The sequence below is a fragment of the Biomphalaria glabrata genome, chromosome 16 (assembly GCF_947242115.1).
Source record: "Biomphalaria glabrata chromosome 16, xgBioGlab47.1, whole genome shotgun sequence".
Classification (NCBI taxonomy): domain Eukaryota; kingdom Metazoa; phylum Mollusca; class Gastropoda; family Planorbidae; genus Biomphalaria; species Biomphalaria glabrata.
Window position 1 is genome coordinate 9,631,895 of NC_074726.1, and position 15,097 is coordinate 9,646,991.

The following is a 15,097-nucleotide window of genomic DNA, read 5'->3' on the forward strand; positions in this document are numbered from 1 at the left end:
CATTGGTTCCAAAAGTGGAAAACTGTGTGGAACCTGAACACATTTCGAAACAGGCCTCAAAGGCTTTTTTTTTCAATAAATTTGACAATTCATGTATATCTTTAAGAAAAAATATTAACTAAATGGCCACACAGGGAAAACTCTGGTTTTCAAAATTGTATCCTCTTAAAATTAAAATAGGCTATTTTGATACCGTTATAATATATAATATAATATATCATTTTAAAAATAAATTTGGATATTTTGAACAAACATTCATCGTGTATTATCACACTGGACGACTCAAATGTTTCTTTGTATTCAGTAAAGAGTTAAATAAATACATTCACCTCATGTAGAAAATGGCTTGTCTGCCAAATATAGCTCTTACTGAAAGCTCACTGAAAAAAAACAACAACTCCTTGCAATATTGAGGAATCACAAGAAATAAAGAGTAGAGACCATATAGACCAGCATAACGTTTATTAGGAAGGAATCGATAAAAAAAAAACTTGATAGTAATTTCTATTGTAATCCATTGTTGTGTCCAACCTTTCCCATGTATTCCCAGTGTCTATAAGTAAACTGTATGGACTCTGGATTATGACGTCCTGTCATGCTGTGTTGTCATGTTGCCACTCTTTGTGTAAATAAAAGAAGAACATAATAAACGCTACTCTGTATTTGTCATGACTTGGCTTTTATTTCTCACTAATATCCAAATCTTATCTTATCTTATATACTAAAGACGTTACTTAAAAAAGGAAGAGGATTACGTCCTACGCATCATGCATTCAGTCATACATATTAACCAATGACTTAAATTCTGCTAAGTCACTGGTTTTCCTGGCTAGCTCAGGCAACCCATTTCATGCTCTAATAGCACTAGGGAAGAAGGAGTATTTGTACAAATTTGTCCTAGCAAATGAAAAATAAATGTACTAGACTTTGGTAATAATATAAAATGGTATTTTGAACAAAAAATCTAATTCACTACAAAAACAAGTAATTTCAGTCTGTCTTATTTAGGACCCCTGATGACAATGCCGTTTATCTTTCATCATTAACAACCAATCATTGACCTTTGCCTACCGTCTCCATAGAAACATACTCACACTTCTTAACACCCTGGTTCATATCCTGACCGCTGCCATCCCCAGTCGTCCTGCAGGTGATTTAAACCAGGAAGTAAATTATCTTGAATTCTGATGGATTATCGGGAAGATAATTGTGACAGTACATACTCTGTCATTCAAAAGATGAACGTGAACGAAACGGAGTCGTGGATTCTTTGCTGTTTTGAAACGAGTTGAACTATTTTGTTTAAATTGCTCTAAATCTTTGTTTTCATGTTTATTTGAAGAGAATGCATGTACATTTTTATTCAAGTTCTGTAATAAGAAAATTATGCGACTAACGTGGAATACGTCTGATCTATGCAAAATGGATATACACCTTCTTATGTATCATTATTTCATTTAGGTAAATTTCACTGCACAACTCACTGAGTCATGATATTCATATTTACCTACTGGAAAACAAAACATAAGATTAATCTTAACGTTTAATGCTCCCTGTTAGACAGATGTCACTCCCACATTGAAACATTAAAAAAAAGGTTTATAATTGCTGATGTATGTTGCATGGTTGGATTTGACCAATAACCTCGTCTGTCTTCTTGTTATTGCCCTTAGTCAACTTTGATCTAAAAATATTTTTTTTTTCTTGGAGTCATTCATGTAGTTCCTTGTTGATGTGACACTGCTGTCGTCCACTGAAATCTGATCCATACATTTGACAGGAGAAAAAAAAACGAAATATGAGACTAAACCAACCAGATGTCCGAAAATATTCAGTCACCATTAAAAGCACGTCACCGTTTTCCCAGAAATGTAAATGTCAAGGACAATTTCGCCTCGTATTGTAATAGTAATCCCTCGTTTCATCGTGTCTCAAATTGTGACATGATAGTTTATTTGACTTCTTCTTTTTAGAAGGTACGCCTGTATCGGCAATTTATAAGATACGGGTAGCGCTAGTGTCTGTCTTTAGCAATATGAATGTCACTCAATTTGTATGTGAATGTTTTTGTTTAGGACACAAGGAACTGCATGACTATAGTGACAAAAAACATTCGTATGGTATGTACCATTTGAATTTGATTAAAATATTCGTATGGTATATCACATCGGAATTTGGTTTATGCATACGTATGGTATGTACCATTGGAATTTATCGAAACATTCGTATGGTATGTGCTGTTTTGATCTTAATTAAACATATGTTTGGTATGTACTTTGTACCGTTGGAATTTGATCATTCGTATGGTATGTGTCATTGAAATTTGATGATTTAAACATTTGTATGGTATTGTTTTTTTTAAATTATTTTTGTTTGGGTTTGTGCCATTTTTTTTTGGTTGGGGGGTGGGGGGGGGGGGGGCTTTTTCGGGCCTCATGCCATTTTGTTTGGTGGACACCTACTACCGATATTAAATGTTTCAGGGAGGTTGTACTGTTGAGATTTCTTACAGTAGTTGAAGGGTGAACGGGTCAATTTCTCAGGTCGTCAATATAAAGGGTTGTAACAAGCTCAGTAGGTAGAATTCGACTCCGAGGTTGAGAACCCCTGACTTAAGTGCTAGGATCAAAACGTATTGAGAAACTAAACGCAGGTAATAGCGCTTTACAGACTAACAAAATCAATTGTTAAAAATATTTCTGATCGCACAAATTTATTGTTGCTGGTCTACTCCAATTACAAAATTATACGATAAGTTCAAAATAATTAATACAACTACATTTCTTATAAGTTTTGCTTAAAAATATTTTTTTATGTTCTTGTTTTTTTTTTTTAATTCAGTCTACCATAGACTGGTCATGTTTAGTCTAGGTAAATAATGTCTTGAGTGGAAATTCCCGAACATTACGAATACTAGATCTGTTGTTATTGATCTTCGTCAGACCTTGAACTAAACTTGCCTGTATGCTATTAAGGCAGGCTATTCATCATTGAACGACTATAGTGTTTTCTGCTATATCGTTGCTGTCAATGAGTGTAATTCAGACGAGTCTGTTGAATCATAAATATTTTTAGCTTGTCGCAAGGATTGTTCTAGAATATTACGTTGACTCTACCAGTCAATTTATCCACATATTCTCTTCTAGCAACTTCTGTATATTAGTCCTTCATAATTGCACTGATGTGTGACTTAACTAACTGGATTCAAAATCAATAATCAATATTTTGGACCAATCCCAATAACATTCAGCCAAAACAAAAGGCCTTGTTGCTTCAAGCCATGACTACATAAAAATACGTTGGACCTTTTCCAAAAAATGTTCATATTTATTCGATTTCAATCCAGATTCGTATTTACTGAACAAGAAAAAATAAAAGAGACAAGGATTTTTTGTATTGAGTTTCACTCTTCCAGTTTTAACTTATAAATGAATATTAAAAAATATTTATGTCCTTTCCACAAAGAGGTTAAAAAGCCTACGCTTAAAGACAGAAAACATACGTATGGTAAGTAGAACATATAGATTGTATCACTTGTGTGCATTAGGTTTTGTTGGTTTAAGAGGGCCCCCTACACTGGGCTTATCCGTGATCAGCAGCGTAGATATATAGGGGACTTTTCGGATAAGGGCTTCGAGCTCCACAGGGCAATGAATAGACCAGGCAGAAAGGATGCGTGGTTTGCAACTCATTCATGCGGAACAGGCTGTCCTAGTCCAGTTCCGAGTCGGTCACTGTCCAATAGGTGCTTACTTCGGACAGTTTCGAGAAAACTACCACACACGGTGTCGCCACTGCATCGAGGACGTCGAAACAATAGAACTCATTATTTTTTAATACAGAGTTCTGCATGAAAGGCGATCGGGAAAAGGATTTGATAGACTCATAGAGAGATAACTGGTTCATGTCCGACATTAGGGCTGTCCTTGTACGGGGACAAGGCGACCTTAAAACTCACTGCTCGTTTCCTTTCACGTGCTCTAAGGGAGTAATTCTCAGCAAAGCTCGCTACCAAGGGGGTTTCTGATTCGGTGTATATCAAAAGCCAGATAGCTAATTCAAGATAAAGTCTAAGACAGCTTAGCATACAGCCTTCTATCGTTCTTACAGTTATAACTAAAACTATTGGCCTCCTGCAGTCGTAGAACGACTATGGCTCATCTCGTTGGACACTTTTTCATGTGACTGTGGAGCCTTTGGAGAGACAATCCGTCCGACTATATTGCAGGTCAAGGTGGCTTTCGCTTTGGTGGTACAGGAACCAGACATTTTTTTGTTAGGCACGCTTTTTTTCCAGAGCTGAAGCCTATGTTTTTTTTCACTGTCCATAGCTTTTTTGGTTACCATCTCTCTCCATCTAGTGCGGTCTTAGGTTATGTCTTTCCAATAGTCAGTATAGATTTACTGTTAGTGTTTAATGTCCGTTTGAATATTTATTAAAACAAAATAATTTATTACCAAAATTGTTTCCTACAATAGAAATGGATGAAACAACATTATAAGGAAGTGACGATAATAGAATTGTTTGCAGTAAGCTAAAGAGTGATATAGACATGAATTGATACTACAAAATAGAGGAATTACAGGGTTTGTTTTTTTTAGTTCCTCTAATTGGCGTGCAAACTCTTCATGGGTGTCGCAAAACGGCACAAACCATTTCCCTAGAAATATGGCATTTTATAAATTTATGCATATCTTAATAGTGAAAAGTGATTAGCTAATTAGCGACACTGTGAAAACTCTGGTTTTGCCATTTTAATTTTTCAAAATATTGTTATAAACCTGGTGGTGGCACAAATGGGGGTAGTGGTGTGTGTGTAGTCAGCCGACGCAAATCAACAAGAGAGATATTTGTACAGTGTACGTGTTGCCAATTGTACAGTATTGGCTGTTACTTATTCAACTATTAAAGTGTTACGTTACTTTGGAGCCCTGAGTTGTCAAGTTCTTTAAGTTGGTGGTGTATGGTGCAGTTTGCAGAGAGCCTGGATAGTGAGATTCGTAACAATATAAACGTCTTTAAATTAAATTTAGGCTATTTTGAACACGTTTAGCAGGTATTCCCGCTCTCGACTCCAATGTTTCTTTGTATTCAGTACACGTAAAGAATGGAATAAAGAGACGCCCATGCACTTTTCGCGCAACGTCTTGTGTAGAAATCATGAATGGCTAGAAATAATATATATGTAGATAATGCAATATATCAATACACTTTATCATTACCAGTGATCTAGTCTAAACTTCTGTCTTTTAATTTTACCAAGTCTGGATCTATACTGTTGCACTGCAATCTACTATACTCTATGTAGATGTATAAATGGGCGTAACCAGGATTTTATTTGTTGGGGAGGGGGATTAGGGCGGAGTATAAAAATCCTTTTTTTATTTATCATTCATTAGTTATTGAGTGTGAAGTCATCGTTAAGTCATTAGCTTCATAAATAAGGAAGTTATTAAAAAAAACAACTACATTTTTTTATTACTTGTTATTATTTCTGATTCAGTCTAAAAAATTCGTATCTCCCCTTGTGCTTTCTCTGCCACCCCTTATGTTACAAATAATGACATGATTTTTAAATACAGTCTGTTATATGAGAATATGCATATTTTGAATACCTAGGCATCCAATATTATAAAAACTTGAAAGGGACTTAATGTTCATAAGACCCAAATGCAGATGCGGCTGTATTATGTATAAGTCAGGTGTTTGTTTCTTTACCCTTTGGCGTTTTTTTTTTAAATTCAGGAATTTTATAAACATATTGAAGATTTTCTTTTTTTTTAATTTTAGGTCAACATGAAACGTTTGTTGCTAGTGACAAAGAGGGAGAAGCTTTGAATAAACGAAAAGAGCCATGTAAAAAGAACCCTGGACATCTCAAGTACATACCTGTAGAAACTTTCAGCAAGGAACATCTGCCGAAACGTTACCGCGACCCGGACTTATACGAACTGGTCAAATCTATCGCTGACCTTACCGTACGAGTGGAAGTCAAGGTAACCAGTCCTAAAAGACCTAAGTTTTGGCCTGGGACGGATGTCGCATATCCATTCAGTGAGTCCACCGGAGATCAATCCCTGAGGATGGGCAGTGGCCAGATGAGTGTGTTTAAATTAATCGATGGATGTGGCTACGATGCGTTGGGCGTTCAATACAACGCACTGGGCGCCAAATATGAAAGGAGATATAAAACTTGTCCTTGCAAAAATTGTCTGGTGTCAGAAAATCCGAGCAGAGTCTGGTGGGAAATTATTCTTCTGACAGCAGCGCATGTGGTCTATGACGAAACAGAGGCGTCCGCAACATCCTGTAGACTGTTCTATGACAAAGAAGATAGCCCCCTGGTTAGACTCGAAACCATGAGCATCGAATACGTGAATATTGATCGAGACTTTTGTGGCCTGAAGTACGCCACTTGTGATGCGACACTGGGCAATAGGCTGTACGCTTTGATGGAACACAGGTTCGAGATTGGAAAGAGAATTTGGCAGAAGTACAAGGGCTGCGATCACTCGGAAAATTTATTTTCATTGTCTCCCACCCGCATGGATGCACTAAGCAGGTAGTGATGGGTGAAAGTGAACTAAAAAGCCACAAAAAGTTAGTTTAACTTAAAATTTTTTTACTAAGGCCAAAGTTTAATCAGAAAAACAAAGTTATGTTGAAATAATTATTTAATTAATTTATTTTTGTTACAAAATAAAAAGTTCAATTAAATTTTAAAAACTTTTCAACAAGTGATACACTGGTGGCGGTTGGAACGCACATTTCTGTCTTCTGGTCATGTGATATTAACAACTTTGATTATTTAAAATGATGCAATTAACAACTCTTTTGTCAGTATTTGAAGAGGGTAAAGTAAGATGCTGGTAGAAGTTATGGGAGTCAATATTAGTACTGGAAAGTAGCAGCATTATAAAATGTTGTTAGACATTTTTTGCCAAAAGCTTCTGTGTCATAGTCTAAATGGGGTTGTTCCAAATTTTTAACAAGTCACATGGTGGTGCTTACTTTCTGTTAGTTTATTGTGGGAATATGATAAGCGTGTTAGGTTGAAAGTTAGTGGTTTTAATCAAACTATTTGCGGCAAACAATAATCTATAAACTGCAGGAACATCAAGTACACACTTTTATAGCTTAAACCTTAGATGAAGCCGAAGCGTATAATATACTCTAGTCTTTAGACTTATCATTGAGATCTAGGTCTAAATCTACAGTTAGGCCTAAATAGATCCAAAAGCATTAGGATAACCTACTCTAGAAAACAAAAATCTTAATCCACACCGTCCCTGCCCGAAAAGTAAATAGACAGTGTCCGACTCATTTTGACATCCTGGTCACACAGACGTACACATGTAGGCCTAGTGTACTGTATGTGTGTAGTCGATGATTACAAGACCACCCTGCGTTTTATTTTTAATTGCGCGTTATGCAACAGTGGTCAGACAAGAAAATAACACACTGGCATTGTTAGGGTTGCGCATTTAACGGTTATGCATTAGTGTTAGCTGTACGTTGAGTGGTCAGACAAGAAATAACACATTGGCATAGTTAGTCAAGCATGTACTTTACACTAAAACAGTTACACAGGTCAAAGGCTTCATAAAACTTCAGCAAAGTTGTTTCTATTTCTTGAGATACTAGATCTAAAAGTGATATTCGAAGTCTATTAAATGAGATTTTAAACTTTATCGGTATAAGTACGATTTTCCGTTATATAGTAAGTTAATTTAATTTAAAAAAAAAGTACCATTCTTTTCTAAAGATTTCAATTCAAGGCAAAAATACAAGCACACATATTTTGTTTTCAAATCGTATTGTGCAATAACGTTTATGTAAGAAACATCTTCCGTGTTACTGATTTTATTATGGAGAAAGATTACAATGTTAAAAAAATTAGATCTAAGCATGATCAGCTCTGTCTAGATCAAACCCCCACCACAAAAAAAAGTTATCAAAAGTTTATATAGTTTAATTATTTATTGTTAGTTTAGTTTAACTACATTATTGCACATTTGATAAACTTTGAGTTTAACTACTTTATCTTAGTTAAAACTTAGTTTTAGTTTAACTTTTAAAATTGTGTTTAATTCCCATCACTATAAGCAGGTCAGTTTCGGCAAGTGGGTAAAGAACAGTAAAATCAACCACTACAACAGCGATTACAACTACACCAAGCTGACCTATAACACTTGCACTTGCCCAGGGAGTAGCGGGGCAGTGGTTCACTGCGTGGGCTTCTTTGGGGCCAATCATGTTCACAGTGGAGTCTACAAAGATAGGATCAATTACAGCAGTGTCGGATATTGTAGAAAACAATGATTGGGTGTCCTATACAACCAATATGTAAGATTTACCGTGACAATAAATGTATATTTTTTTTTAAATTCTTATTACCACAAATGGATATACAATTAAGAAAGAATAGGAAACCATACATGTTATTATTATAACTACTTGAATATAGAAATATATATATTGTTGTACAGAGTCAACTAATCTGTTCATTTTGAGTGGTGGAATCAAATAAAAAAAATAGCTTAGGAGCTGCTGTATTAAGAAAAAAAAAGTGGTTAGACTTACATACTAAGTGTAATAGAATAAATAATGTTGAGGTCTACTTTGGGTTTAGAAGAGCTTAAAAGTGGAAAGTTGTAAAAAACAAAATACAAGTAATCTCAACTCTTCTTCCATGTGTCTCAGTTCTGAATGAATCTCTCTAATTGCCCATCTACTTGGCATCTGCATGAATCGCGGCGCCATGCATTCCTGGGCCGTCCCCTCTTCCTCTTTCCTTGGGTGTTTCAGGTTAGAGCTTGCCTTGTTATGCTGGATTCAGGCTTCCGAAGGGTGTGGCCTATCCAACTGAAATACTTCTCTAATATCTACTTCAATGGGCTACTGTTTTAGTCTTCGCCACAGTTCCTCATTTTTGATCTTGTCTGGCCAGTGATCATTACAATATTATTACGACTGGGATTCTCCAGGTCTAAATCTGTACACATGTAACTTAAATTATTTTTTAATAAATTATATATTGAATACTTACAAAGGCCGCAGGATAAGCATTTGCAGCCAAAAGAAAATCCTGTGCCGAGGACAGACGTCTACGGCGAGAAAGAAAATCTAAATCGACCACCGGCGGAAAATAGTAATGTCTGCGACGCGTGTGGTAAAATATGTAGGTCGCAGCTGGGGCTATTACTTAAGCTTTTAGTGTCTAAACCTTTGATTCAAATTTTGTATTTAAGTTCAAAAGCGTCAAATTATTTATAGATGAATTAGTAAAATACAAAATGTATAATGGTTATATCTACAAAAGAATATCCTGTTTGGTTATGATAACTTATGCCAAATAGATTTTGGAAAGGTCATGAAAAGTTATTGACACATATAAAGCTTTGAAATAGGTCTATTATTTTACACACAAAAAATATCTGGGTGCAGGAGGAACGACGGGATAGCGAGGTGTTATTACGCTTAACTTGCAAAGACAAATAAACATATCTATGAATTCTAGTTAGGATCTAGATTAGAGATTCGGAAACGGTCTACTACGTTCTACCAAGACCATTCGTTATAGAGGCCTAAACACTGATTTACAACGTCACAACCTGTGGGCAGTTTACACCAATAGCTCGTTGCCGCGTCGTACAGACCTGTGAAGTCTCGGTTCTACTAACTACTTCTGATGGAGGAAGTGTTAGAGAATTTGAATATCGGAGTTATCTCTCATTGATTCTCTCACGCACCACGTGACCACAACAGACCAGTCATCTAGCATACATGACTAAGTAACATGTATTCATCGTTTTGTCTTTCTGAGTATTTTATTTATGTGTGTGCTTTAGTATTGAAAAATTATGGTTCAGTGTAATATGTATTATTGTTACTTTACTTTTTAGTTTTCCGACATGTGGTCTCAAAATAAAGTCTCTTACTAATGGTGTTATTCTAGTCAAAACACTACTGGTACTATATAAATTACTTTAGCTTCATAAGTTACATTGTAAAATATTTAGTTACAGGTAGTATCTTATACAAGCATTTTACATTGGCAAATATGACAATTATTTTTATTCTGTTTCCTTTGCTATGTTTCATTCAAACATTTTACAATTGATTTTATGTATAAAGATAGTAGATATATTAAAGAGTTAAAAATGTGTTGATGTGTTTTGTAATAACTTATTCTAGAACTAGACTTCTACAGTAGGACTTAATCATCTACTTTTTGGAGTAACGTCTGTATAATATAAGATAAGATAAGATATCGTGCTACTTAAAACTTAAAGATTTTTTTTTCTTAATGTCAGTATAAATTATGCATTATCATTTTTGATATAACAAATTTTTGATAGATACAGAAATAGAAATCTTTTATCTAAAAGGGCCAAAAATCGTAGAGTCTTGCTTTACATTATTTAGAAAAAATATATTTAAAAAATATGCATAAATTTAAAAGCAATTCAGTGTTATGTGTTAGGGTCACTTAGGGTCTAACTAAATAAAAGGGGGAAGTTCCCCTTTCGATACTTACAATCTATTGGGCAGATGATGTCAAGGTCATCTGTTTCTTTGGCCAACTGTTTACGAACAGGGTGTCATGTGGCCAGCACAACAACTAACCGCATTTACTTTCCACAACTTAAGCCGGGTACCCATTAGAGTTGGGTGGACTCAGGGGCGGTCTAAAACCCCGAAATTCAAAAATCCCAGTTTTCACCGAGATTCGAACCAAGGACCCCAAGGGCACAAGTACGGAAGTCAGGAGCTTAACCACTCAGCCACATCGTAACTTGTATTCAGTCCAAAGATGACGAGATTGATAGATTCAGGCTATGACTATAAAAGAACAGAAAGATGAATGTCCAAAAAAATCATTTTTCTGGTCCAGAGTTATTTCGTATGCAAATTACCACCCCAGTGGTCAATGGTCACATGAACAAGCTAGCTCCTCTCCCACCTCGCCACATGCGTTCAGACAGCCGTTAGGCATGTATTAGACAGATAATGGCTCTATTTAATTGTGTATCTCTCACAATGACAAGTGGACAACAAAAATACATTACATATAGAAGCTTCAGTGGGTATTAGATGATCTAGAGGTTAGGTTCGCTTAGTGCGTTATCGCTAGGCGGAGTTGTCGATTCCAGGGCCACTGGTTCGAGCCTTGGTCGGCGCAGTCCCTTATTTTCGTCGCATTTAATTCACTACTTTCTCTCATTTAAAAACCTGGTCCCAATCGGCTAAAGCAGAAGGTTTTCAAACTTGTTCAGTTCTGCAACCCCTTTGCAAGCCAGACGACGATATTTGCGGACCCCAAACGCAGCCTGATTTGTCTGCCCAAGTTATAATAGCACAGCCACAGACATATTGTGTAAACTTCTTTATCTGAAGGCACCTATATAAAATGAATCATTCATTGCAATCATATCCTATCAGCACTAACTACTGACAATAACACAGCGCTATAGGACAGTTACAGAGCTTAAGTCTGCAAAGCGAAAGCAAGGAACATAAAACATGAAACACAGATACAATGGTTAAATAGTTATTGTAATATTTCTCACTACTGCTCTGCAGTATAAGGTTCGTTACACGAATACAGAGTGACGAAAATTTCATATATCCGTTCGATTACACATTCAAACGAATGACACTATTGTGGCTGATTACTGTTACCTTTGTAAATCCAAATTGTTAATATTCAGGCACATATTTATCTAGTTTTCCCTCTCGTTGTGCGGCCTCTTTTCTATTCTTGCACTTCTTCAGATGTCTGCTTACGTTTCCTGTATTTATCCATAATTTAACGATTACATGGGCTTGGCAAAAAAACAACAATTAAACAAACACGAATCACCACTGTATGACGTATAGTTAATCCTACTATGTGCACGATTAATAACTAAACTGGTGTCGGTGTGTCGTAGAGTCTTAAGATCATCGTTAGGAAACTTTAAAACAAACGTTTGGCCTACTTCTTAGAATGGCGTGATACGGCAGAGATATTGAAAGAACGACGTTGATTGGTTTGTAGAATAAGTGGATTTGATATTCATGCGCACAATAAAATTCTATTTTAGGACTGCTAACAATCATTGTTGTTTTGCCATTCAGCGTCAACAATGATGTAACCATAGAATAATTTATAATAGACAATGAAAGGCGAACTGGTTATTATTCAAATTATCCGATCGAATTTAATGGCTTTTAGCGAAGGAGTTATTTTGATTGTTTACAGTTTTCATCTTTCTACTGATCCCAGTTTGAGAACCACTGGGCTACAGGACAGAAAGGATTAGGCCTCCTGCAGTGCCGTGGCAAGCTCTTAGTTTTTTCATACAATTGACTTGCCCCATACATCTCTGTGCGCAGCTTGTACATGACATGCATCACTGATTCCTCCGACTCCCCGCAGTGTCAGCAATGGGGGACCCAATTTATTACTAGATAATTAGTATATTAGTATTAATATATACATATATAAAAAACCAAAACAGCAACAATGGATATTTTTAAAAAGTTTTTTTATTTAATTTCTCACACATAAAACGAATGACTTATTGCAAGTACGCTTAATTCACTGTGTAGTTCTCCATAATTAACTGTCACAGTGGTTCTTTATTTTGAATGTGAAGATGACTTGAGTCTACTATAGTGTTGTGTTGATCAGACAATGCTCTTTTAGTACTTGGTTTCTTGAAGACTTTTATCTCTGATTTCCCGGCAAACCACGCTCCCAGTGACGTCATATAAGTTCTACATAAAACGGTTACCAAAATTTTCATGAACATCAATTTTGTTTTTCAACTCTTGACTGAATACACATTGAGTCCATGCGGAAATACCCACAGAAACGTTTTCAAAATTCAAAGAAACATTTGTGAGTTCAGTGCGGAAATACCATTAGTAACGTATTAAAAATTCAAAGAGACATTTGAGTCAAGTGCGGAAATTCCCGCTGAAGCCTATTCAAAATACGAGGGAAACATTCGGATATTAAGTAATGGCTAAGGAGTGGGGTATAAAAGTTTGTTACGATTAGTTACAATGGGGGAGTGGAAGTCTGGAGATTTGTTACGTAACAAAACGAACAAATGTTAAAAGGAAATAACAAAACTTTTTTAGATTATGTTGTCATTTTAACTCTCGTGTTTTTACGTCTGTTATTTAATTACAGCCTACATTCTGTTTGTTAACAGCACTTTATAAATTTAAATTATTGTTGTTAATAGGTACAGTGGTCTTCTTACTTTCACGGGTCTGACTTTCAAGGAAGGACTATACCACGGGTTTTCAAATAATAATAATGGAAAAATTCGCCGAAGTTTTTTTTTAATACCACGAGTTTTCCGGCGGCCACCCTATGTACAATATTGAAAAAACCACTAAATTCGTCGACGAAATTCGGAGAAAATTCGCTACTTTTTCCATCATTTTTAAAGGTTCCATAATGACAAAGTGCTTCTCCTGGAGGGATCGTGTCACCAACCAGGAAGTTTTGAAACGGGCCAACATACACAGCATCTATGCTCTCCTTCAACAGAGAAGACTACGATGGCTCGGTCATGTCACTCGCATGCCAGATGGAAGAACCTTTAAAGACATCCTATACGCTGAGCTTGCAGAGGGAGTCAGACCCAGGGCCGCTCAATACTAACCTGCATAGATGTCTGCATAGATGTCTGCAAGCGAGACATGAGAGCCACGGGCATCGACCAAAGTATGTGAGAGGAGATAGCCCAAGACCGGACAGCATGGAGACAGACTGTACGTGATGGTACGTATCAAACGAAGCTGCGACAGCCAAGAGAAAGAAAAAGAAAGCTGCCCTGTCAGCTATCCCTAGCACTGATGCATACACATGCCCGAACTGTGACAAACTCTGCCACTCCAGAATTAGCTTGATCAGTCACTCCAGATTCTGCCTCATCTCAAGACGTAACCAAAGCCAGTGACTCATCTGGGCACATTCATTGTCTTCCGAGACAGAAGGAGCGATATATATATAATGTCAATGTAATTTGAGAAAATAATAGGTCAATAATAAGTCAATTCTTAAATTTAAATTGTCTACGCTTCGGGGAGGGAGATATATTGAGTTTTATTACAAGAAGGGATGGAGGGGACAATAAGGGGGGGGGGGTTAGGGGCGTTACGTACTATCCAAACATTTCCATAGAAATATTTGAATCGAGTCCAACCCGCTGAACGTGTTCAAAGCAGCCTAAATTAAATTTGAAGATGATTTTATTTTGAAAATTTAAACGGTAAAACCAGAGTTTTGACTGTTTGGCCAATTAGCTAGTATATACATAAACATTAAATACCTCATGTTAAGATCAATGTAATCTTTCAATATTAGTGAGTAGCATTCTTCAACTATGAAACTTACCAATGTCTGTCAGAAATAGATTGACCAATAAACACTTAAATTTAATTCTAAAAATTTGAACCAAATAATAAAAAATATCAAAAACACTCGCAGTTTGAAGCTTAACATTAGATGAACTTTGAAATAATTTAATTTAATATTTACTAAATTTGTTTCTTTTTTAGTTGTATTTTAAGGGTAGCCAAAAGTTGTTTGTTTTTAATTTTTGGCCCGCTGCCAAATAAGTTTGCCCATCATTGCATTATACAAAAGATTAAAAAAAAACTGGTCTCTTTTCTAGAACCAACACACACTCACACACACATTTATACATGTATATATTATATCGTGGTTTGATGTTGACCTCTTACGCCGTCAAGGGAGTTGAGGGCTTTGCACTGGGGTTTTGTGCCTCCTCGTGTGGCTGGTGAGACCTACGTGAGCCCAAAATGTTCGGCTGGACAATGGGCAGGAGTCAATACATATAATTCGAATAAAAGTAAAATACCCCTTTCAGACTCTTGCAATCTGTGGCTCAGGGTTAACGAGGTGACATGTGGCCAGCACAACGAGCAACTGCCTATATTGCTTTCAATAGCTAATGTCAGGATACCACTAGAGTTGGGTGGACTCAAACCCCTAGGTCTTCATTTGGGATTTGAACTTCAAACCTCTAGGTACGATAGCCATACGCTTTACCACTCGACCACCAAGCA

The 15,097-nt window shown here is 36.2% G+C and overlaps 1 protein-coding gene across 1 annotated transcript; it reads left to right on the forward strand.

Moving 5' to 3' along the window:
- Positions 1–1,942: 1,942 nt before the first annotated feature.
- Positions 1,943–10,167, forward strand: LOC106079583 (uncharacterized). Its single transcript, XM_056014456.1, has 4 exons — positions 1,943–1,976; positions 2,076–2,120; positions 5,792–6,563; positions 8,108–10,167. The coding sequence occupies exons 3-4, from the start codon at positions 6,085–6,087 to the stop codon at positions 8,130–8,132; spliced, it is 504 nt and encodes a 167-aa protein (XP_055870431.1). The 5' UTR covers positions 1,943–1,976; positions 2,076–2,120; positions 5,792–6,084; the 3' UTR covers positions 8,133–10,167.
- Positions 10,168–15,097: the final 4,930 nt, after the last annotated feature.